Source organism: Hippoglossus hippoglossus, chromosome 13 (assembly GCF_009819705.1).
Source record: "Hippoglossus hippoglossus isolate fHipHip1 chromosome 13, fHipHip1.pri, whole genome shotgun sequence".
NCBI classification, from domain to species: Eukaryota; Metazoa; Chordata; class Actinopteri; order Pleuronectiformes; family Pleuronectidae; genus Hippoglossus; species Hippoglossus hippoglossus.
The window spans coordinates 3,135,277-3,159,118 of record NC_047163.1 but is presented as its reverse complement, the minus strand read 5'-3'; the positions used below and the strand labels follow the sequence as shown (position 1 = coordinate 3,159,118).

The following is a 23,842-nucleotide window of genomic DNA, read 5'->3' as shown; positions in this document are numbered from 1 at the left end:
GCTTGGTTATCTGTGGAGGTAAATATCCCCTTTGTACAGTGTATGATCATTTATTGAGAATCTCAATGGACAGAGAGCGCGTTTAGTTTTAGGCTGAAACTGTTATTTCTGAGCAAGGCAATAAAAATCTAACTCCACTAAAAGACAAAGAGTTCAAACTTCTGTCAGAGGTAGATTTTCAATTAGATCGATTAATTATTATTCCCTGAGGAATCAGTGAAAATGACCAAAAAACGTTAAAGATGTTAAAGAAAGTGATAAAAACTTCCTGCATCTTAACTTAAGATCGTTATCCTTAAGTTGTGTGTTCATCCGTTCAGTTGTTTTTGTGTAATCTTACCACAAACGAACAAACACACAAAACTTCCAACTAATAAACGATCAAGGGTGAAAATATAACTGCAAAAGACCCAGAAATGTGAGAAAAACATCTCAAGTTGAATTTGCATCCTTATCTGAATCCATATTTATCTCGCTGAGCTCTTGATGAATAGAAAACAACGGTCGGGAAATATCTCCTCATGTATCTAGAACAGCTTCTAGAATCCAGAATAGCTCCTTTGTGCGACGCCAGGTGAGCTCTCTGTCATTACAGGCTTTCCTCTGATGAACACGGGTCACCTGGGGTCAGCGGGCAGAATGATCCCTGCTGCTATCTTGTGGTTTACCTCCTCCACACACACACACACACACACACACACACACACACACACACACACACACACACACACTCACACACACACACACACTCCCATCCTCCCGCACTAACACAGACACACACCTGACAGAAACTGGTTAGTCAGAGGAATGAAATCCCAAAAAACATCGTTTCATCACTTTTTTTTTCCTTCAGTTGAGAAAATGCTGCTCATTCAAACTCAAGTTTTCCACATTTGTTATATTTATGTTCACGGTTCGTTCTCAAAGATCATTCCTGTCACTCGAGGGCTGAGGCTTCATGATTGACAGCTGGGATCACTACTGAACCGACTCATGGCTGCAAAGGACCAAGGAAAATGATAAATATCTAATATCTAATATATTTGAGATCATTTGGACAGTGGTGGACGAAGTACTCAAATATTGTACCTGGTAAAAGTAAAAGTAACACATTTACTTTTCTGCTTGAGTAAAAGTATAAGTACTTGCTTTAGTATAAGCTTAAAGTATTAAAAGTACTTGTCGCCTATTCCTTAATGCAACGTCCTACTACATCATTATCTGTGTCCACTTAATGTCATTGTAAAAATGTAGTATAGAGAAAAGTACAGATATTTGCTGATATGGGTAAAGAAATAAATAGTGAAAGTATCCACAGATAAATATATACAAGTGAAGTAGAGATACATGAAACATGTAGTGATGCAGTACTTTGTCACATCCCACGACTGGAAGTTGAGATGCGTTACCGCTTTAACAAACTAATCCGGGAACCACTTTGGAGAATTGTTATTTATTTTAAAGATTACAATTGTACCTTTGTGTGCATTAAACTGTAAACATGTGTTGTTACAGGCAGGGGGAGCCAGTATCTCATTATGTCCTTGTTGTGTTGATTTATATTTGTCTCTGAAGAAAAACGCCCTGCATGAGAACAAGGTGGTGTCTGCGCCGTTAGTGTGTATTTACACGTGTGTAGTTCTCATATCAGTGTTTATAAAAAATGTGTTACTGTTTACACACAAAACTCAGTTTGCCTGAGAAACTAACATCGTCTTTATCTCGTCTTGTAACAAACATCTGTCAAAAAGATTAACTTGAGTTTGTTGTTATAATTTGAAGTATCCTCTGTTTGGTTCTATTTCTTTTATTTTATATTATTGGAAACGTTTTTAATCAGTTTGATCCTCTGATTTTATTTTACTATCACATAACATATTGTCACCGACAGTAAATACAGATTGTGATCGTTATTATGGTTCATTCCTCAGCTCGTCCTGAAGTGTCCACTGAGGTCTTCATCCTCGTTTCCATCCTCGGCTTTAAATCCCTCCTGGCAGCCGAGGGCAGGGGAGCTTCTACTTCCAAGGGAAAATATTTTTATGTCTTGGAACCTCTAACCCTGAAACCCAGTGAAACTCTGAGGATCGACAGATAAGCTCAGATAAAACAGCCTGAATCCCCACGTGTGATTGGTTAATGCATCTGGGAGACGCTCACATTTTTTTGGGCCTTTACAGACTCTGGGTTTTTCAGTAGCAGTAAACTGACCATGTATTTTTCTCAACGCTCTGATAACAGCTTTGACCACAATGTGTCTAAACACATGAGAACACTTAAAAAGCATGTGAATTGCTCAATAAAGCAACAGACACAAAACCATTATTGCACAATGAAGGTAAACTGGCAGCAGCTAAGTCTTTGTGAAAGATTAATAAAATTTGCTTACATGCAGAATAAATATGTGAAATGCAGAACAAGGGATGTGTTACTCAAGAAGTTAGGATGTTGTTTTAGTGTCAAAACTATTTACAAAACGCCAAACAGACCCACGTGAGCCCTTGTGAAATGTCTCTGTTGTTCTTTCTCTCTGAGGAGCTACAGTGTTTTTGACGTTAAAACTTTCAGGGTCTTGATTTGTTCTTCCGTGCAGCTCGTTGTCTTCCAAGGTTTTTTTTTACCAACAGTAAAATGAATGTGGAGGCTGCACTGTAAAAAAAAAAAAAAATTGCTCAGTTAATTTTCAGACATCAATACAAGCAGTGTCCTCAAAACAAGCAAATCTGGCTGCAGTGCATGACGTGAATTTGTTGATGTTGAAAAACAAGTTGTTTTAGTCCATACAGGTTTAAAAGAAGTTCAAAAGAAGTCTAGTGAAGCTAATTACCACTCAAAACTAGTACTTACAAAAAACAACTAATTATACTTCAATTAAAAAGATGTTTTAAATGTTATTTGAAAACAAGGAAAGATGACAACTGTCTTAGATTTCTTTTATTTCAAAAATACAAGATAGACAAACTGTGCAGAGTTTACAAAACTTGTCTTGAGTGAAAACCTGCTCCCATCTGGACGGTTTCAGGAACAGCCCGTCGTATTTTTACATGAGCTTTTCCTTTATGAAACTTTTTTGCGAATCCATGTGACGCAAATATGTTATTTCTCTCACGCGATGAATATTTTTAGATTCAACTAAAGCACCTGTTGTAGTTTCAGGTCCACGGAACCTCACACTATATTTACCGTGAGTCACGGTTGCACATGCACATCCAGTTTGTGTTGTTTTTACTTGATTCGTGCAGTAAAATATCTCTAAAGGTCTTTGTCCCTGAACCTCAGGCCGTTGTGTTGTGTTCTTTTCCAGACACGACCATTATTTAGGGAGTGCACCACGTCCTCGACAGGTGCACTTACCCGACTGCTGCATTCCCCTGGAGATGCACATGTTCCTACTTGCAGAGCACCTTGCCAAACATTCACCTGAGCGGCAGCGAGTCGGACCGGTTTCTACAGGTGCTGGTGTCTAGCGTGGGCTGTTAGTTCTTCACATCAAACCTTCGTCGATCCAAAACCATCACATTTGTCAACATAATTCAAAAACACGTGTTTCTTTAGATGTGTATTTTCCGCCACCGATGTGGGTTCACGTTTAAAGAAACAGCACAGGACAGGTTTTTTTAAAGCCCAGAGAGAGAAGTCCAGTGAAGGATGAACAAAAACAAAAACACACATTAGGAAGTGAAACATTCAAATTGAAAAATAAGGAAGCACTAGTTGCTTCTGTGTTTTGTGGGAAGACAACAAAGGCCTCATCACTGACATATATACGTACACGAATGGAACAGAAAGACTCCACAGGCCACAAAACCAACCCTCAGTCCCTCGCTATTTCACAACCTGAGCGGCTCACTGAGTGTAAAGGACGTTCGTGGCAGCTAAAGCAGAAATGAACTCATATTTCACACATTTGCTGGGTCACTTATAAAAGACATTAAATGAGATTTGCATTTGAAGCTTTCTCCATAAGCAATATAACAAACAAAATCAACTCTACAAAGAGAAACATATCTGAACCTTCGTGTCCTGGAAAGAGAAAATAAAAAAAATGAGAATATTTTTGATATTTACACTTTACTTCATCTGATCTTCTCTCAAAGATCTTTTTTAATTTGTCCTTCGTCACTTGGTGCAGAGGCTTGAAGAGTTTCCTGTTTGTGTCATGTGACCACGTGTCAGGCCCGAACATGCATGAGTCACTGAAGATCCCACAGAGATACTGGCCGTGCCGAAATTATCCACTGAAACTGTGACTGCAGTGGAACAATGGCCTCGGGGCTCGCAGTGATGACATCACACACACACACACACACACACACACACACACACACACACACACACACACACACACACACACACACACACACACACACACTTCTGATCTCCTGAAAAACAAAAACAATGTAACCAAGAACAAGTCTCATTACATCACAGAATATCTAATATTTCACACGTCACTGCTCAAAACAGATTTTTCTTATTCTTTCACGTGGATAAACACGTAAATAAAACATCGCACTTGCTGGTTTTTATTATTCTGAGCTAAATATGTTTAATCCTGGCTCGTAAAATGTCAGCCTCTTGTCATTTGAACCAAGATTGTTTGGGTTAAACTGATCAAATTCACACAATACATTTCTAATCATATTCTATAGCTACCTAACTTTTCTCTGCAAGGCATCATGGGCCATTATTGATTCTACCTTCGCTAACCTCGCTAATTTTAGAACTGCAAATTTATATACTGGTAATTGGTGGTTTCCCACCCTGAACGATTCTGTGTATAAAGAGGGAAACATGGCCGCTCCCCAAAAGTGAAGCCTGCCTCCTCCATGTCTAGCAGAAGGGACATGGACAGTTAAAAGCCAAAGTGCACGTTACATTACTACGGCACAAATACACACAATGGCAGCGTTCGTATGGGGGATATTTTAGGCTTCATTTCTGGATAGTGGGAGAACTGGAGAACCGTCTCTATATATATACAGTCAAAATGGTTGTTTTGTAGTTAAACTGTTTATTAACTACTCCAGCTAAAAAAAAAAATGCAAATTTAAGATGTGATTGTATTAAACATAAAATCGGGATTACAAAATAATAGAAACACGTTTCAGCCTAAACAAACAAACAAACATGTTAGACAAGAAACGTTTTGAACTGGGTGTGACTAATAAACTGACAGCTATGTGTACACACACACACACACACACACACACACACACACACACACACACACACACACACACACACACACACACACACACACACACACACGTTTGATTTATATCAGTTGATTAACTTTAGATTCTAGGGAATTCTAGTCAAATTTAAATCCAAATTTAAATGTGGTGGAAGAAGCAACTGACGGCACCTGGATATGTGTTGAACCTGAATTTGCACGGTGGCCCAGCCTTTTTAACTGAAGGGTTGGACAAGTGGGTGAAAGCAGGAGTCGGCCGTTACTGGGATGTCTGGGCTTGCCACAGACAACATGCTGACACTTGTCACTTCTGTTCCCTCGGGGACTTTCTCACGGCTGCACCAGTCAAGTCTTTACGTCACGTTGCTGCAGAATATGCTCCGGTTCCCTTTTGCCAATACGTTGCCTCAATGAGCGGCGTTACTTTCGGAAAAAAATGCAAACCACCCGCACTTTGCACGACTTGATTTGAATCAGTCGAAGAATATGCACGTGTGAGATTATTCCGTGTGTGATAAGTTGTTGCCGGCTTGTATGTGAAATGAGGCATGTTCTTGTCCGAGGCCGATCAGGACGCACACATCACACTAATCTCACCCTGAAACCATCTCTCCTCAGAGTCTTAATTGTGGAAATTCCTCTGAGCCTCCTTGTGTGTGGAACCCAATCTCCATAGCCAGGCCAAAGTCTCTTTAATGATCTTACCTTGGATAAAATAGAGGCATTATAGTCCTAACGGTAGTTTTGGCTCTCAAACACTGCCTCTATTCATTTCTGAAACAATCTGATTCTCTCTCTACCTCTCGTTGCCCCTTCTCACTATCCCCTCTCTCTTTTTGCAGCAGTTTGTCAACTGGAATCACTTGGCACGGTGTTTGCCAGCTCCCCAACATCTCCCTCCTGATGTCTTCTCGCTGCTGCGGACCCCTGCTGATGATTCAGGTGGGACGTGGGCTGCAGAGAGCACATTCTTCTCCACAGATAAACCTCGGCGAGAAGAAGGCTGCAACCCCGTCAGCCTTCAAGGACTGACAACTCTGAAAGGTCAGCCGTGTTTCATTCTTCATATTTACTCTTCATGCGTGCGCGTCAAAGTTTAAAATATACATCTTTGTGATTGATATTGATAGATAAATAAGTGTTTTATGAAAAAAATAGACATTATCAATGATTTTCAAGCACTTGCTTTGGTTTTATAGTTTTTGTTTTGTAAGATTTTCAAGGGGAAATCATTTTATTTGTGCTTTTCTGTTACACTTGCCTGTTCAAATCTGTGCAGGATGTGATATGCACTTGTATTGGTCCAAATACCTGAGGGTGCAGACACCAGAGTGTTTACTCTAACAGCAGTTTATCATTTACCAGTCACTTATTTATCATTAACAATGTGCTGTTTGGATTGAACTATAAAAAACAGTGACTCTATGTGACTCTCAGTGACGTTATATTCTCTGGTCTAAGGATTTAAATCTAATACAAAGTAAAAGTAAGAGAAGAGTAATGTTATGCACTTGTGGATCTAATTCATGTACAGTTAATTCTCTTGAACACTTGTTGTCACTTGTACAATTTCCATTGAGAACGATTGTGCATCTGCAAACAAAAGCCTGTGTGTTCTCCCCTCAACCTGAAACTCGCTCACACACCAAAGGTCAAATGTTAACACGCGACATCGAGGAGCAAAAAAATCTCAACAAGAACTTTTGTTGTCTCCTACAAATTAAAACCCGACACTTCCTCGTCTTTTTTACAAATGGCTTTTTGTTCAGATCGCGATAATTGACCGAAACGCCAAACCTCTTCAATCAGGAAACATTTTGAAGGAACTTAAAAATGCAAAATAACGACCTGTCGACCAAAGTGGTTCTTCACAGTTCCTCAAACACAGACGACCACAGAATACAAAGTCTTTTTTCAAGTGAATGCAATACGCTTCTGTTGAATACAACAGAAAAGATGCAGAAAAAAAAAATAAAAAGCAACACGAGAGCGACATGAACGATTTTCAGGGTGCGGCTGGCGGCAGTTTTGAGAGTTGGCCGAACTGATCTCAGTCGCTGTTAGTCACCGTCATCGTGACTGATTCACCTGAAAAGATCACAAAAACTGGCATGATGACACACGTCCCGGGCTGGGAGGGGGGGGGGGTGGTTAGGGTAGTCGTCACGTCACAGCTTACTCTGCAAGTGTGTGTGTGTGTGTGTGTGTGTGTGTGTGTGTGTGTGTCAAGCCCCTCCCGGGTTAAGTGTATATAAGACCCACTCCAACCTTCTCCAAACATTTACTCTTGAGGATCATTCAAGCAAAACTTACCTGACTTCCAGAGACTCGACTGTTGGACCTTTTTTCTTTTTTGGACGTCTGTGCAAGAATCTTTCTGAGGAGACATGGTTGCAGCCGGATTGCAGATCCTGGGCATTGCCCTGTGCATTATTGGCTGGGTCGGGGTCATCGTCACCTGTGCTCTGCCCCAGTGGAAAGTGACGGCCTTCATCGGTCAGAACATCGTCACGGCTCAAACCACTTGGGAGGGGATCTGGATGACCTGCGTGGTGCAGAGCACGGGCCAGATGCAGTGCAAGGTGTACGACTCCATGCTGAACCTCTCCAGGGACCTCCAGGCCGCTCGCGCCCTCATCATCGTCGCTATCTTGTTGGGCGTCTTCGGCATCCTCCTGTCCATCGCTGGGGGAAAATGCACCAACTGCGTGGAGGACGAAACCACCAAAGCCAAAGTTTGCGTTGCGTCAGGTGTGATCTTCATCCTTACTGGCGTTTTGTGCCTGATCCCCGTGTCCTGGACAGCAAACACCGTCATACAGGACTTCTACAACCCACTGATGATGGGCTCCCAGAAGAGGGAGCTGGGAGCGGCACTCTTCATCGGCTGGGGGGCCGCGGGCCTCCTCATCATCGGGGGCGCATTCCTCTGTGCCAACTGCCCTCCCAAGGATAACTTCTCCGCCAAGTACAATGCCCCGCGCTCATCTGCACCCAGGGACTACGTGTGAGGAGAGAGGAGCCACATGGGAAGAGACTGGTGAAAAGACTTTGTGGTCACGTCCCCACCTCATGTACGATTTGAATTTCACATTGATTTCACAGAGCTCACAGTTCAGTTTGACGGGTTCAGCCGCTATCATTTGTTTCATCGGTGCCAAGATAAAAGACGTGAGCGCCACACCCACAACTGCCTCTGTGGGCCGAGGGGGAAAAAAGAGGGAACAACACAAACGTTATGTTACTGTGCTTTTGTTACTCGATTCTCCTTTGTTGTCAACATTTGTCCTTTTGCATCATTTCATGTTAATGGTCTGAGACTGTAAATAAAGATTTTTTTATTACATTTTCCATGTTTTTGGTGTTGCTGTTATTAACTTGTTATTTAGACAGATTATAGATTATAGAATAGATTTTAGTTTATAGATATTTAAAAGCTATGATACATGTTTTATAGAAGTATAATACAAAATTCCTCATATCAACTTGTCTCATGATAAATATTCATTATATTACATTTAAAATACTCGGAAAAAAGAGGTTTTATACAGAGACTTCATCTAAATATTAAAGGCTTATAAAATGACATAATCACAGAAGAGAACAACAAAATACAAATAAAAACAATAATACAAAAAATACACTATAATATAAAGGGTTTATAATCCTTGTGAATTATGACATTATGTTGATCTTTTACAAGAAATCATATTTTCCTAACATGTTCAAAACCGAGAAGTTGCATTAAACTAATGAAAATAGTTCATATTATCTCCAACATGGGAACTTTTAAAACTTTTAAAAACTTTTGAATGTTCTCTGAGTAATGTAGTGTCTTGGTAACTACCTGTTCAACACTGCCCCCTTGCTGTAAAGAAAGATAAAGCATCTTGAGGTTCCTCGTGCTCAAGTGAGCAACAGTAACTTCCTCATTTCAAGTTAATCGTCTTTCTAATTAAGATTCAACTGTAATCAACCGATCATTCAATTTGAATTCACAATGCAGTCGTTTGGTCCAGTTTTCCTGTTGAACAGTTTGTATACTTAACACGTGTTGTTCAGACTTTATGAATAAAGTTATTAAAGTTTGTAAGTTGCTCATCCGTCACATCAGTGAAGGAATAAGAGGACGAAAGGTTAATTAAACTCCAAAGCTATTTTTCTGCATCTGACCTTGAAGCAGCTGGTTTCTGGCAGGTCAGCACCACTAAAGGTCACTGGGTCTGTGTTTGTGTGTAAACTCCCTCCAGCCAATAGGAGCTGAGGACGGTGGTGTCAGATACCATCATGTCTCTGCGCCTCTTTCTCTTTATAAATACGAGCTGGCACCGTCCCACTCGTCTTTCTCTTTGGATTTAAAGGTGCGAGGAGGAAAATGGTTTCCCAGGGGATTCAGATGATCGGCATAGCGATGGCCGTGATCGGCTGGTTCATGGTCGTGGTGGTGTGCGCCCTGCCCATGTGGAAGGTCACCGCTTTCGTCGGCGCCAACATCATCACGGCTCAGACCATCTGGCAGGGCATGTGGATGAACTGCGTGGTGCAGAGCACGGGCCAGATGCAGTGCAAGATGTACGACTCCATGCTGGCTCTGCCCCAGGACCTGCAGGCCGCCCGCGCCATGACCATCATCTCCATCCTGACGGGGGTCTTCGGAGTGGTCGTGGCCATCGCTGGTGGGAAGTGCACCAACTGCATGGAGGACGAGCGGTCCAAGGCGAAGGCCTGCATCCTGGCTGGAGTTCTGTTCATCGTCTCGGGGTTGCTCTGCCTCATTCCCGTGTCCTGGTCGGCCAACACCATCGTCAGAAACTTCTACAACCCGATGATGATCGAGGCCCAGAGGTACGAGTTAGGGGCGGCGCTGTACATCGGCTGGGCGGCTGCCGCTCTCCTGCTGATGGGAGGCGCACTGCTGTGCTGGAACTGCCCTCCCAAACACGAACACCCCCACTACGTCCCCAAATTCATGCCTGTGAAGTCGACCTCCACGTCCAGAGAATATGTGTAGGATGGTTTGACCTTCCGACACGGACTCTCAAGGTCACAGGAACAGGAAAGGAAATGAGAGTTTGCTTTAGGATTAAAAAACACATATATTCCATGACATGAAATCACACCTCGATGAAACAACATCACTGTTTCCACTGTATTTTTCCTGCGTTCGACTTAAACACCAAAACTTGATTTATGATTATGTTTTATTTTAAATGTCTAAGTTTAACAACGAGGATTACAAATATAACTTCTACTTACAGCAGATTTGCATTGGAAATATCTGCTTTAATAACTAAAGGACGTGTCAGTAGTTGCTCTCTCACTTCTCTGGTGTTTAGCATAATATGTAAAACATTTTTATTACTGTCCTTTCGCCTTGAAATTCCACATTCAGGTTTTTGAACCTCTCGATATTTCTGTGTTTGCTTGTGAATGTTGTACTTTTCTATCACTGTAAATAAAATATATTCTGAATGGATTGTTATCTATTTCTTTAACATGACAAGATTAGTTTTTCTGATGCATCTCAAGGGGTTTTCCTGATAAACAAACTGAACCCTGAATTGTCCACAAGTTAAATTGCAAGAAACAAACACAACAAACTTTTTAATTTGTCCTCCATGGAAATGCACCTGGTGTTCATGTAAAGCAGGTCAATAACTTCATTATACACCGAGAGGAGTTAAGTTAATTTAAACAATAATAATATGCTGACATTTTACATTTCTTTTTATCTGTGGATTCGATCTTTAAAATGTTGTGTTGTGGGTTTTCGTCTCCGCCCTCGTCAGCTTCCTGTAAACAAGCGTCCCTCCCCGGTGGAGACGAGAGTGATCGGGCTCAGTATCATGTGACTGAGGTGTCGACAGATTCTTTACACGACACAGGTTTCCATCATGGGATGATTAGAAATGCAAAGTGAGCGAGTGAGCGGCTTCCTGTGTGTCTTCGTTTCTCTGACACTGAAACACACATTCTCTGATCGTCTGTCTTAAATCTTCTTGAATGAAAGTCACATCTTGTGTTTACTCCTTTTACAACCTGACATAGAAACAAACACACACTCAGCATCCGGGATTCAAACAAACAGCGGAGAGAGAGATCACGTCACTCTGCTTGTTGTGGGTTTGACTTGTTGTTGTTGAGTCACCATTAGTTCACCCTGTTTGTTTGTTTTTATCACTTTCTTTATTATTGTGAGATTTCTGGACCTTTTCACTGATTGTCCAGAGAATAATTCACGGATCTGGATGAAATCAGACATATTTAGATTTTTCCAAATGAGTGGAAATGTGGTGCACTTAAACGACTACTACTTTACTAATATTTATATGTATGCAAAGTCTGCACTTTGTGTATAATTTTGACCATAAAAGATGAATTTGAAGATTGGAATGATGTGGTTTAGCATCATGTGTTTATCCAGTCAGTTTGATTCGATGTCGGGCCCCCGGGTCCTTTTTGCCTGCATTGGCCCCCAAAGTCCCTTGATACGCTCCTGGCTGTGATTAAATCATAATCACGAGCACAATTAACATAAAGATAGCAAATGAAAAATAACTAAAACACTAAAATAACACAATTGCATGATAAATATCAGCTAGAAATATCTATAAAAAATCAAATGTCAATAGCAACTTCATAATGAAATCATGTCATTATCTCTCATAGTCGTGAGTGAGGGTTCAGACGTCCCAACAATGCTCTCATTTCAAATTAGCACAGTAAAGAGCCTGTTGGTGAAAACAAGGACCTTTGAAGAGTTGTTGTAACTCCACCCCCCCCCCCCCCCCCCCCCCCCCCCCCGTCCTTCCTCCAGCAAATGCACACAAGACTTTTTTTTTCAAGGACAAAAGTGAAGCAGTGTTTCAAAAACGCTTGCCACTCCTCCAGCTCCAGGGGCAGGAATCTTGTTTGTCCAGAAGAACTCACCTGACGACAGGCCAGCCCTCCTCCTGCAGCTCATTCTCTGACACAGACGAAGGAGAGCTGTATCACTCCGAGAGAGAAACAGACGTCTGCTTGGAAACGCTTCGCTCTCCTGCCGCGGACAAAGCCTCTTCACCATGGGGAGGATTGGCAAGGAAGTGGCAGGTCAGATCATTAGCTTCATTGGCCTGGTCGGGGTGTCGGTGAGCTGTGGCGTCCCCATGTGGAGGGTGACCTCTTACATCGGAGCCAACATCGTGACGGGCCAGGTCGTGTGGGACGGCCTGTGGATGAACTGCGTGATGCAGAGCACGGGACAGATGCAGTGCAAGCTGAACGAGTCTGTGATGAGGCTGTCCCCGGATCTGCAAGCCGCCCGAGCTCTGGTCATCATCTCCCTCCTCTGCGGCTTCATCGGCTTCATAGTGAGCTTCATCGGAGCCAGTTGCACCGGCTGCCTGAAGAAAGAGGCCTCCCAGGCCAACGTGGTGATCATAAGCGGCTGCCTCATCATCCTAGCCGCCGTCCTGATCCTCATCCCCGTCTGCTGGTCTGCCACCATCACCATCACAGACTTTCAGAACCCCTTGACCCTCCAGACGCAGAAGAGGGAAATCGGAGCGTCCATCTACATCGGCTGGGCCTCGGCGGCCGTCCTCCTGATCGGCGGGATCATCCTGACCACCTCGTGTCCTCCTCAGAAGCCCATGTATGGATACCCAGGATACCCACCAGCACCAGGGTACCCGTACTCAGGCCCAGGGCCAAACCCATCCATGTACGCCCCTGTGTACGCGCCCGCATCCAGCCGACCATACACAGGAACGGGGTCGTATGCACCCACCAAGCCGTACGCTGCACCCCCCACATACGCTCCTAGACAGTACCTCTAGAAGCTGAAAGACTTCAGGGAAACCACGACAGCACCAAAACAGACTTTGTATTTAGAGGCTGGTAGGTTTTTCCAATAACCTGTTGGAATAAATTCACTCAAGCCATCAATGTTTGTTTATTGTGAATCTTTGATGAAATGTTTTTCTGTTTTTTCCGGATTCATTGTGCTCGAAAGTTCGAAATCTGCTCGAGTCACGTCACGAGAGAAATGTTGCATCAACATGCTTGTGTGCACTGAGGCTGGAGAAGCTGTTCAGCAGTTAATATATTTATTTACTCGTCATACAGAGAATATTTTGTACGTATATATAGTGATGATTTGTGATTTGTGATGTGTTTGTTTTCTGCCACTTTACTTTTTTTCTGATTATTCAAAAATGGTTTCAATAAAAACGTTTGTAGAATATTCACGTTTCTGTTTGTGGAGTCACGACATTCACTCCTGATCAACACTCATTAGGATCAATGTACTTGATCATAAACTGGGTAATTCCTGTGTTACAGCAGCAAGGTATCAGGCACACAATACATACAAGATAAAATAAAATACAAGTACAAAACTAGACCCAATATAAGAAATAAAAACACAAATAATGTACATGATATATATACTTTCCCTGTTTTTATTAAAATCTAAGCAGGTCTTGTCTAGTGACAAACCTTAAATGGTGAAAGATTAGAAAAGAAATGTGTGAACAAAAACTCAGCAAATGAAGCTTTGAACGTTCAGACAAACAATTCCTCGTCCAAACCCTCTTCACAAACCCATCTGTCCGAAGAGGAAGTGTAACTCTGCAGGAAGTGGGGATGTTTGGTTTCTATCAGAATGATGCAATACAAGAAAAAAGTGAATGACCCAAAACATGAACAACGATAAAAACAACAGTAAATATGATTCATATTGTGCATTTCAAGGATTTAACAGCATCCACGTCACAGAATTATGAGATGAGAAAACATTCGAAGAAAACTCTCAGAACAGTGAGTTTGTTCCAGTGAGTTTGTCTGTGACAAAAATAACATTAATATCGTTATTTATACAACACTTTTCAAAAGAAGGTTGTAAAAATATTAAGAAACACAGTTACAAAAGAATAAACATAAGAATAAACAGACTAAACAGTAATTTAACCACACATTACAATAATCTGTGTTTTAATATCAGACACAATTAATTATTATCATTAAGTGTGAGATGAGGAGAAAAGGGTCAGAACCAAACCTGATGATTTTGATTTAAACAACATGTGAACGGATGAAAATGAATAAATCCTCTGATCAGTTGTGTGTTTCATTCAACAATAGCCGAGTCAGATCCCATCAATTGGTGAGAGCTCTAAAATAACTATAATTTAATCTCTTTACCCTGAATCTGAAGAGGTGAAATGCAAACGCAGAGGTGATCTGTTGTGATCTAATCAACTGCAACATTGATCAGTGTGATACTTTCATTCAACCTGGAAATCAAACACAAATCCCCTCCTGTAGTGATGATTCAAGAGACGTAAGAAAATGGTGCTTTCCGTTAACGTCGGACATCCGGTGAAACTCCCTCCGTCGTCTTGGTGCTGTCTGCGGGACTGAAACCAGTTGCCTGACCTGATCTTCCAGTCGTTGGCCCAATCGAAGTTTGGCCACTGGCTCTGCATTGTTTGAATGAGGAATGCGGGGCGTCTCCAAAGGCCTCATTTACATAGAGCCACTGATGTTCATCTCATCGAAACTGCTCCGGCTCCACATACAGATAGTGTGAAGAATCTGGTCGGACTGGTAGGTCGTTCGACACACAGGTTTCAGGTCAGAGGGAAGGACACTGGGACTCCACCTCCACGAGCGACATCCTTAAAACCGAAGAACAAGAGCCACCGTCTTTATTCAACTGTACAGCCCGAGCTGAGCCTCTGAGACACTGCACCCGCTTCTGACAGAAAAGAAAGATCTCATCATGGTGTCTATGGGACGACAGATGCTGGGCTTTGTCCTGGCCATCATCGGCTTCCTGGGGACCATCATCGTGTGCGCCCTGCCCATGTGGAAGGTCACGGCCTTCATTGGAGCCAACATCGTGACGGCGCAGGTCATCTGGGAAGGCTTATGGATGAACTGTGTCACGCAGAGCACCGGTCAGATGCAGTGCAAGATCTACGATTCTCTCCTGGCTCTGCCTCAGGACCTCCAGGCTGCCAGATCTCTCGTGGTCATCGCCATCATCGTCTCCGCCTTAGGGGTCATCATGGGCATCGCTGGGGGCAAGTGCACCAACTTCATTGAGGACCCAACCTCCAAAGCCAAGGTGGCCATCGCTGCCGGGATTATCTTCATCTGCGCTGGTGTTCTCGTCCTCATCCCAGTCTGCTGGTCGGCCAACACCATCATCAGGGATTTCTACAACCCCCTCATGACCAACGCTCAGAGGAGAGAGCTGGGGGCCGCGCTCTACATCGGCTGGGGCACGGCCGCGCTCCTCCTCCTGGGTGGTGCCCTCCTCTGCAGCTCCTGCCCGCCAAAAGATGGCCCAGAGTATCCGATCAAGTACTCCGGCGCCAGGTCAGCAGCCACCAGCCGAGCCTACGTCTGAGAGCCCGCTCGCTCGACAAAGACTTCAAACTATTTTACTTTTCTTGAGTAACCCTCCGTCGTTGTGAGTTACTGAAAGCCCCACGAGTTGAGTCTCTCTTTTTTTAACGAAGAGCGTGAGAGAGCGAGAACTGATTTTCTAGGAAATTCAGCTTTCTTTGTTGAAGGCGAGAGAGAGAGAGAAGGTTTCTTAAAGAACGAGGAACCAAAGACCTGCTGTGAAAACTCGTGAACTGGCAAGAAAACCCTCCAACAGTGTGACGACTGGACTTTACCAGCTTTTCTGTATTCAGCTTGTATCAAACCTTATTTTCCTGTGAATGTTTGGCGAATCGAACCGAAGACGGTTTGAAAGAGCTGCGATGAAAGAAACTTTGTACAGTGGCGATAATATATCGTGAATTTATTGTGTGAAATATTCTACAATCATCTTTGTGCATCATGAAAAAGACTTGTTGTTCATTGAAATCACAGATTTTTAATAAAACTTTGACTTTGACTTTTTATGTCTACGTGTCTTTTTAGCTCATCCACAGTTGTGCAGCATGTTTAATATTTGTAATCAGGAAGTGATTGAGAGCCTGTCTTGTGATCATTTACAGGCCATGAGGCAAACAAGGGTTTAAGAATACAGTGATGAACCAGTTTCTGACTGATTGCACTTGTAATAACAAAGCATTCATTTTGTTTGAGCTCTCGGTGCAGGCGTCAAACCGGTTCCACCAGTTTTACAGTGCAAGGTGCCAATCAAAGCTGTGTCACAGGACGAGCTGCAGTGGGTTGGTTTAAGAATTCAAACAATCTGAAATGGACACTTGAATAAACAAAAGACAAGGGGACATTTTTGAAAGATGACTAATGAACATAAGCATCTCAGACTGGATATTTGTCCCATAGAAACTCAGTCCCCTGCAGAAATGATCCTTGAAATTATGTTTTTGATCAACAAATCTGCAACAGCAAATAAGTTTTGGAGGAAACATAATCACTGGTTAAATCACAAGGCCCTGTATTCCCTGATATTTTTATCAAGTGGCACCAAGTTACACACATTCACAGATATCACTGCTCTTAATATGCCAGATCTTTTCATCAAGATTCATGAATTATCTTGGGAAATCTTTGAAAATGTCAAAAATCGAGAATCTGTCGCCTCCCCCGACCCACACCACATCCCTCCACTGTGTTTTCTGTGAGCGTTCACAGCAGCAGTGAAGTGTATTTGGAATTAACTCGAGAATAATTCATAATCTAGATGAGATGTTTACGAATCTGTATAAAATCTGCTTTTCCGCCACGTTCTGAAACACACACATGACGTCAGGCAGCTCACACCCTGTTTCTACTTTAGACCTGGTTTCACATTCCTCTGTAGTTACAGAGAGAAACTACTTCAACCACTGATTAATTTATGACTTTATGACAAAGGACACCTTCAGACATCTAAAAATGTATTTAACGTTTTACTTTTTAGCTTGGTCCATGTCCCACCCACTAACAAAGAGGAGGTGGGGTTCATGACCTATACTGCAGCCAGCCACCAGGGGGCAATCAGATGCTATGGCTGTCCCTGACAAATCACTGTGTCTGGAATGGTTTAGTCTCAGTTTGCAGATTTGTGTCTTTGTCTCTTGTTTGAACATCGATACTCCGCCTTCTGTCCGTCAAACTCTCTGTCACATACGTCCTTTCCCTCGTTGAGAGAACCGACGAAACCTTGTGTAACACAAGCCTCACATCCATCCAGAGGAAGAATTGAAACCCCAACCTTCATTGTCCTTGTGCACAAAGAATCCTGCATGGCTGGTATTCTTTGGCAGGGCCTGTGAACTGTCCCTAATAGCTTTGGCTTTCACGCCTTCCCTTCTTCAGTGTCATTCTGCTTCGGATGCACACGAGCTCCCGATCGGCTCTGGAGATTTTCTCCGAAACTAGAAGACGATGACTTCCATGGGGATGCAGATGGCGGGCTGCGCTCTGGGCCTCTTGGGCTGGATCGGGGTGATCATCGTCTGCGGCGCGCCCATGTGGCGGGTCTCTGCTTTCATCGGCAGCAACATAGTGACTTCGCAGATCATATGGGAGGGCATCTGGATGAGCTGCGTGGTCCAGAGTACAGGCCAGATGCAGTGCAAGATCTACGACTCCATGTTGGCTCTGAGCGCAGACCTCCAGGCGGCCCGTGCCCTGATGGTGGTCTCCATCGTCACTGGCATCATTGGGCTCCTCGTCGCCTTCGCCGGTGGAAAGTGCACCAACTTCATTCCGGAGCAGAGGGCCAAGGCGAGGGCGTCGGTGGCCGCCGGCGTGATGCTGATCATCAGTGGATTCCTGTGCCTCATCCCCGTCTCCTGGACCGCCAGCATGATCATCAGGAACTTCTACAGCCCCTTGCTGGTGGACGCCCAGAAACGAGAGCTCGGGGCCTCTCTTTACATCGGCTGGGGCGCCGGGGCTCTGCTGCTGTTGGGAGGGGGCCTGCTGTGTGCCACCTGCCCCCCCAAGGAAGACAAGTCCCCGTCTGTGAAGTACCTCCTGAACAAGTCCGGAGGACACAGCAAAGTGGATTCAATTGCATCTTTCACACCATCAAGGACCTATATCTGACGTCTGGTTGACGACTCTGTGTTTGTCTTTGAGAGGAAACTGAAGCTTGGAGTTTATTCCAGAAACATTTGTGGACGTTCAAGCTATGAAACATGAAGGAAAAGGGACAAAATGAAGGAAATGTGACCGTTATCGTCATGAAGGAATGAAACTGTGGAGATTTCTTTAAATCTCAATGTTGACTCGTGACATCCTCTGTACACGGGGATACTTCAAATTATAGAAAGTGTGTTTTACAGGTTTGGGAATTGATTTTGTTTCAGCACTGTGCAACTTTTGATATTCGGGGGTTCTATTTTTCACAATAAATGAACATCTGTTGTTAGTTGTGTTTCTCTCAGGCTTCTTGTTTACGATGTACCTTTTAATTCCCCTGTGGTAATTCAAACCAAACAGAGAGAAGTGAGAGAACCTGTTGGTCAGGTTTTCACCAGAATTCACAACACAGGTGACTCAGGGACCCACACACCTGTCGGCTGAAGGATGACACACTTTTCAAAGTGTGTCACACTCGTCCGACACTGACGCTTCGTCCGACACTGACGCACAAATACTAAGGGAAGGGAACTAGATTATTTATTAATAGGTTGTTGTCTACAGAGGACGTATCTGTGTTCAAAAAGGTTTTTAATGTTCCTTTTTACAACCAATACCTCAAATTAAAGATAATTGCTTCTAAATGTAATCATGTGGACGTTACAGATTTGTTAATATTAGTGTTGAATTCCTGTTTCCAGTGTTTCACTTCTTCCTGACCCACCTTTTCACTTTCATAGTGAAATAATGAAACATTTAAGTTTTCCTGCTCAAATTCCCATATCAAGTTATTATGATCACATAAAGTAAACCATGTGATGTAAGATGGAGGAGGGTCAGTCAAATGGATTCTTACATTCTGCACCTCACCTCCAGAAATACAAACTCCCTTCGCCAAAGAGGTTTTGTTTTCACTGGTGTTCGTTAATTAAGAATACTCAAAAACGACTAGATCGCCACCTGGTGGAGGGATGTGTTACTGCTCAGTGAGGAACCTTTTACATCAGGGGGCAGATCAGGGAATTTATTTTCACTTTATTTAACATTGTGTGATAAAACATTTTCCAACATTTTCATCTATTTCTCGAGAACAATTGATGAATAAAATCAGGCTTATTTAAAGGACTGATATTTATCAGTGTGAGCAGTTTAGTGCAGAAATAAAAAATCAGGATCTAGTGAATTTAAATGTGTTTTTGTTTCCTGGTGTGCACTGTGTTGTGTAAGCAGATTACATCATCGTTGTGTTGTATGTTCTTTTTGGGACATGCTGTCCCCTAGTGGCCTTTTGCCTCAATGGCTAGAAAATCTGTATATTTCTGGATTTACAGACAACATTCATATTTTGCTCATTTATTTCTCACCATACTATTTCAGATCCAGTATAAGATTATTTATTTGTTTTAAAAGCTTTAATTTACTCTGCTCCACCTTCCACAATGACAGTGGAGCTGTTTTTAAGGTTAAACTGAAGTCCCACATGTTCTCTAGAATGTTTTTAATCAACTTTTTAGCCTTTTAATCAAGTTTATTTTACGTTTTTTGTTTTATTGTATTTCATTCTTGTATTTAGTTTTTTATTTAATGCACAGAACAAGTTTGCATGATACATTCACATTATGTTCAATCATTTTCAGTTTTATAGAACACTGCAGGCCATCAAGATGTCAGGATGTGAGTAAGAGAGAATAGAATCTCTCCGTTCTGAATAAAACCCTCATCTCCTGTTTCTCTTTCAGGGTGTGAGTGCGTGTCCTCTGTCCCATGGCTCTGGAGGAGCTGGGCATCAGCCTGTCCATGATCGGCGTCGCTGGGACCATCCTGATCTGCGCCCTGCCCATGTGGAAGGTGACGGCCTTCATCGGCACTCACCTGGTGGTCATGCAGGTGTTCTGGGAGGGCCTGTGGATGACCTGTGTGAGTGAGTACACGGGTCAGCTGCAGTGCAAGCTCTACGATGCCCTGCTGGACCTGGCGCCTGACCTGCAGGCAGCCCGAGGCCTCATCTGCATCAGCCTGGTGCTGGGATGTTTGGGATTCCTCGTCTTCCTCCTGGGAGCCCGCTGCACCAACTGCCTGAGCCACCCGGGGATAAAGGCCCGGGTGGTGCTAGGCTCTGGGGCCATCTTCTGCCTGTCGTCGCTGACCACCATGGTGGCCGTTTCCTGGACGGCCAACACCGTCATCCGCGACTTCCACAACCCACGGGTCCCCGAGGTGCTGAAGAGAGAGCTCGGAGCGGCCATATACATCGGCTTCGTGACCTCTGGGCTGCTGTTCTGTGGGGGGGCCATCCTGTGCACGAGCTGCCCACCTCAGAGGCCCAGGTTCCCCTCCAGCGGGTACACCCGGGCCAGGAGCCCCCCCCAGGACAGCTATGCCATCAAAAACTATGTCTGAAGTCAGGATGGAGGGAATAACTAACACATCTTGAACTGTGCAACGTAGTAAAATGGCCACATCTAGATAGATAAATGTGTTGTAATAATATAAGAATATTATCCAATTTACTTTAATTCTTGATTAATCATTGTGGACATTCAAAGTGTTGTAGTGAAACGTGCAGTTGAACTATTAGATGCTTATAACAGGATGTATATTTCACTGTTTGTCTGATACAGCTGTGGCAAACTGGCTTTTCTGTTTTTATAACAGCTGCCAACTGCCCCAGTGAATCATCGTATGGAATGAAGTTTGCATCTGTTGCCAGTTCCTTTCCAAACAAGGAAACTGGAATGACCCTCAGTAGTAAGACAGCAGTCCCCTTAAAGTAAATAAAGCTGCACCAAATTACACACACTCATAAATATCAGTTCCCTAAATATGTCCGATTGTTTTTCATCAAAATCCATAAACGATTCCCTGGGAGATCAAAAAAATCCCACAGTTTTAAAGAAAGTGATAAACATTTCCTGATTTCCAGAATGTAATGGGTTCTTCCCGGATCTGTATCACATCCTTTTTATTTTTGTTGAAATCTGTTCAGTGGTTTCTGTGTAATTGTGCTTTCAGATGAAACAAATGAACAGGGTGAAAACATAACCTCCTGGGCGAAGGTAACAGGAAACAGTGGAATGTGCATGTGACCCGTGTACTGGTCCAGTAGGAAACAGCGTTTAGTCGTGTTTTATTCACTATCTGTGTGACAATAATCTGTGTGTTAAACATTTCCATCGAAGAATTCAAAAATAAACACAGCAGAGTAAAACAGGTTTGAATTGAGTTACTCTTCTGCAGTGAGAACACAAACCTTCATTCCAGTGACAAGTTGTGGCTCTTTAAATCAAATCTCCTCTCAGAAGCACAACAGCGCCTGAAAAACACTGAGCACAGTGGAACCTTTGTTTCTCCCTCTCGGCACAAACTGGGAGAAAGGGATTGTTTTGAAACCATGGCAGAGCAAACAGAGGGATTCCCCATCTCCACCCAGCGGCAGCCTGTGCCTTCTTCTCTCCATGAATACCAAAGAACTGGTTTCTCCTCTCTGCACAGACACACACACACACTTACACAGATTGCCTCTGCCTGACTCATGCACACACACGTTAAAACAACACCCCACCCCACTGCTTTCCGCTGCCAGCTGTTTCTGCTCAGACAGTTGGGCCTGCAGTGAAGAGGAGGAGCAGGCCTGCAGTCATGATGCGGCAGCTGGAGCTCGCTGCCCTCGGCCTGGCCTTCACGGGGTGGATCTGTGCCATTCTGACCCGCTGCCTGGCCCTGTGGAAGGTGAGCGGCACCCTGGACAACAACACGGCCACCCTGCCGGCCTACTGGGACGGGGTGTGGCTGGAATGGGATCACTGGGACTTGGCCCACGATGGCAGCCTGCACTGCTCCTTCTACCAGTCTCTCATGTCTCTTTCTGGAAGTTTTCGGACGTGGAGAGCCCTCATCATGGCAGCCGTCGGGGCCGGGGCCTTTGCTGTGGGGATTAGTGCAGTGGGGGCGGTGTGGTTCCCCCAGCGTGGCCAGGTCAAAGTGTTTTCTGGTATTCTCTTTGTTTTGTCTGGAATCCTGCTGCTGGTTCCCACAGCCTGGACGTCCCATCACACCAGTCAGCCACTGGATGGCGCTGAGATGCTGAGAAGAGACTGGGGACCGGCTCTGTACCTCGGGTGGATCTCTGTCACTCTGCTGGTGGTCGGAGGGGGGTTCCTCACCACCAGGTGCCCCACGAGGGAGAGTCAGACCCAGCAGCCTAAAGAGGGCCGGTACCCGACTGTGGAGGATGAGAGCAGTCACCCTCTGAGCAGGATCAACAGAACTACGTTCACCAACAGCCAGTACGAACACAGGTCAGAGCCCATCTGACGGACTGGAACGGAACAAGCGAGAGTGAATGATTCAACTGGAGAATCATTAATAAGTGGAATGACTGGGGGTCGATTTAACAGCAGAGGTCAAACTCTGGCTGCACATGTTGGGTAACGACACACTGGTTTAAACCAAGAAGGAATTTAACACTAGAAAAGCACAAGGTTGTGGGTCATTGTGTTATTGAGCTAGGTTTAGTCATAGAGGTGTGGATAGGATTTTAAATAAGAGTTGTGTTTCTTTATTGCTAACACACGGAATATACCAAAAACACATGTTTTACGTTGAATCGTCATTTACCCCAAAACATATTATAACTGTAACTTGATACTCGTGAGTTTTGATGAAGTTACTGATACTGAATCTCATGACACTGTCCGACACTGACCACTGCCCCCGATGCTTCTAATATAATGTGATGCCTTAAAAGTGACTGAGTTCATACTGATCCTGAAACTAGACACTGTACTGCACGGTATTAAGAGTCGTGAAGTTTCACATTTGTTTGGTTTGTTGTTGAGTGAAAAAAAATGTTGAGATGAGGACGGAATAAAAACATTGAAAGGAGCATTGGTTCAGAAAAGTTATTTGATTTGAATTGTTGCCTGTTTGCCATCGTTTAAAAGAAGAGGAGGCCGGTGTTTTGTGGGTTGGTTGATACGCTTTCAAATGAGCGGATGTGAAACTGGACTTTTATTTGAAGTTTTATACCAATGTTAAGTTGGAGGGTCAGAACTGAACAGAGAACATGATTCTGAATGTGCTCTTTGACTTTTACACACAATTTTACAGTGAAACCTTCAGTTCTACTTTTGCTTTTGACTGAAAGAACAACTTCAGTTTTCTTCTCATTTAAATGCAAATGTCACACATTTCTAATTTAGACTTTATTCTTCTGAGCTTTTTTAATTGTGAGAAAAAGTTGATTCAAAACCCTCTAATCCTGTTTGTTCCTGTGACCTCAAACCCAGGATCTTTGTGATCGTTCTTCTCAAGTCAAACCATCTGGACCTTGTGTGTGTGTGTGTGTGTGTGTGTGTGTTTCCTGCTTTTGTTTTGCAAATAAAAACACTTTAAAGCATCTTTGATGTTTCAGAGTCTTCCAGCTACAGAACATCATGCATCAGTGACGTTAACATTTATGAACACTGCAATTTGAACAATGAAAGTCATTTACTGTACTATTGTAATATTCAAGACATGTAATTCTGCATTGTCCTCTGTTTCAAAAGAGCAACAACTTTACATTTACATGATTTTTCTGAGCTAAAAGCAAAAGTTGGATTT

At 43.4% G+C, this 23,842-nt stretch overlaps 8 protein-coding genes across 8 annotated transcripts in view; all 8 read left to right on the top strand.

The window, feature by feature from the left end:
* The window catches only part of LOC117772383 (THAP domain-containing protein 5-like), a 43,408-nt gene extending 35,985 nt beyond the window's left edge, over nucleotides 1–7,423 (top strand). The window contains exon 7 of the mRNA XM_034603482.1: nucleotides 7,385–7,423. The gene's annotated coding sequence lies outside the window, so the exon portion shown is untranslated. The remainder of the gene's footprint in view (nucleotides 1–7,384) is intronic.
* Nucleotides 6,049–20,701, top strand: LOC117772396 (claudin-4-like). Its single transcript, XM_034603505.1, has 2 exons — nucleotides 6,049–6,241; nucleotides 19,978–20,701. Exon 2 carries the CDS (start codon nucleotides 20,003–20,005, stop codon nucleotides 20,636–20,638), a length of 636 nt encoding a protein of 211 aa, XP_034459396.1. The 5' UTR covers nucleotides 6,049–6,241; nucleotides 19,978–20,002; the 3' UTR covers nucleotides 20,639–20,701.
* LOC117772399 (claudin-4-like) lies at nucleotides 7,476–8,547 on the top strand. The gene has a single exon (XM_034603508.1). It carries the CDS (start codon nucleotides 7,585–7,587, stop codon nucleotides 8,206–8,208), a length of 624 nt encoding a protein of 207 aa, XP_034459399.1. The 5' UTR covers nucleotides 7,476–7,584; the 3' UTR covers nucleotides 8,209–8,547.
* LOC117772397 (claudin-4-like) lies at nucleotides 9,534–10,673 on the top strand. Its single transcript, XM_034603506.1, has one exon. The coding sequence runs from the start codon at nucleotides 9,573–9,575 to the stop codon at nucleotides 10,206–10,208; it is 636 nt and encodes a 211-aa protein (XP_034459397.1). The 5' UTR covers nucleotides 9,534–9,572; the 3' UTR covers nucleotides 10,209–10,673.
* Nucleotides 12,074–13,418, top strand: cldnf (claudin f). The gene has a single exon (XM_034603499.1). It carries the CDS (start codon nucleotides 12,262–12,264, stop codon nucleotides 13,015–13,017), a length of 756 nt encoding a protein of 251 aa, XP_034459390.1. The 5' UTR covers nucleotides 12,074–12,261; the 3' UTR covers nucleotides 13,018–13,418.
* cldne (claudin e) lies at nucleotides 14,898–16,085 on the top strand. Its single transcript, XM_034603507.1, has 2 exons — nucleotides 14,898–15,661; nucleotides 15,739–16,085. Exon 1 carries the CDS (start codon nucleotides 14,964–14,966, stop codon nucleotides 15,594–15,596), a length of 633 nt encoding a protein of 210 aa, XP_034459398.1. The 5' UTR covers nucleotides 14,898–14,963; the 3' UTR covers nucleotides 15,597–15,661; nucleotides 15,739–16,085.
* Nucleotides 17,302–18,527, top strand: LOC117772393 (claudin-4-like). The gene has a single exon (XM_034603501.1). The coding sequence runs from the start codon at nucleotides 17,537–17,539 to the stop codon at nucleotides 18,200–18,202; it is 666 nt and encodes a 221-aa protein (XP_034459392.1). The 5' UTR covers nucleotides 17,302–17,536; the 3' UTR covers nucleotides 18,203–18,527.
* A 48-nt stretch (nucleotides 20,702–20,749) lies between the features above and the next one.
* Nucleotides 20,750–23,637, top strand: LOC117772392 (claudin-4-like). Its single transcript, XM_034603500.1, has one exon. It carries the CDS (start codon nucleotides 21,878–21,880, stop codon nucleotides 22,550–22,552), a length of 675 nt encoding a protein of 224 aa, XP_034459391.1. The 5' UTR covers nucleotides 20,750–21,877; the 3' UTR covers nucleotides 22,553–23,637.
* Nucleotides 23,638–23,842: the final 205 nt, after the last annotated feature.

Bases quoted from the DNA above. Each gene is read 5' to 3' on its own strand.
- cldnf (XM_034603499.1), top strand. From the start codon at position 12,262: ATGGGGAGGATTGGCAAGGAAGTGGCAGGTCAGATCATTAGCTTCATT.
- LOC117772392 (XM_034603500.1), top strand. From the start codon at position 21,878: ATGATGCGGCAGCTGGAGCTCGCTGCCCTCGGCCTGGCCTTCACGGGG.
- LOC117772397 (XM_034603506.1), top strand. From the start codon at position 9,573: ATGGTTTCCCAGGGGATTCAGATGATCGGCATAGCGATGGCCGTGATC.
- LOC117772396 (XM_034603505.1), top strand. From the start codon at position 20,003: ATGGCTCTGGAGGAGCTGGGCATCAGCCTGTCCATGATCGGCGTCGCT.
- LOC117772393 (XM_034603501.1), top strand. From the start codon at position 17,537: ATGACTTCCATGGGGATGCAGATGGCGGGCTGCGCTCTGGGCCTCTTG.
- cldne (XM_034603507.1), top strand. From the start codon at position 14,964: ATGGTGTCTATGGGACGACAGATGCTGGGCTTTGTCCTGGCCATCATC.
- LOC117772399 (XM_034603508.1), top strand. From the start codon at position 7,585: ATGGTTGCAGCCGGATTGCAGATCCTGGGCATTGCCCTGTGCATTATT.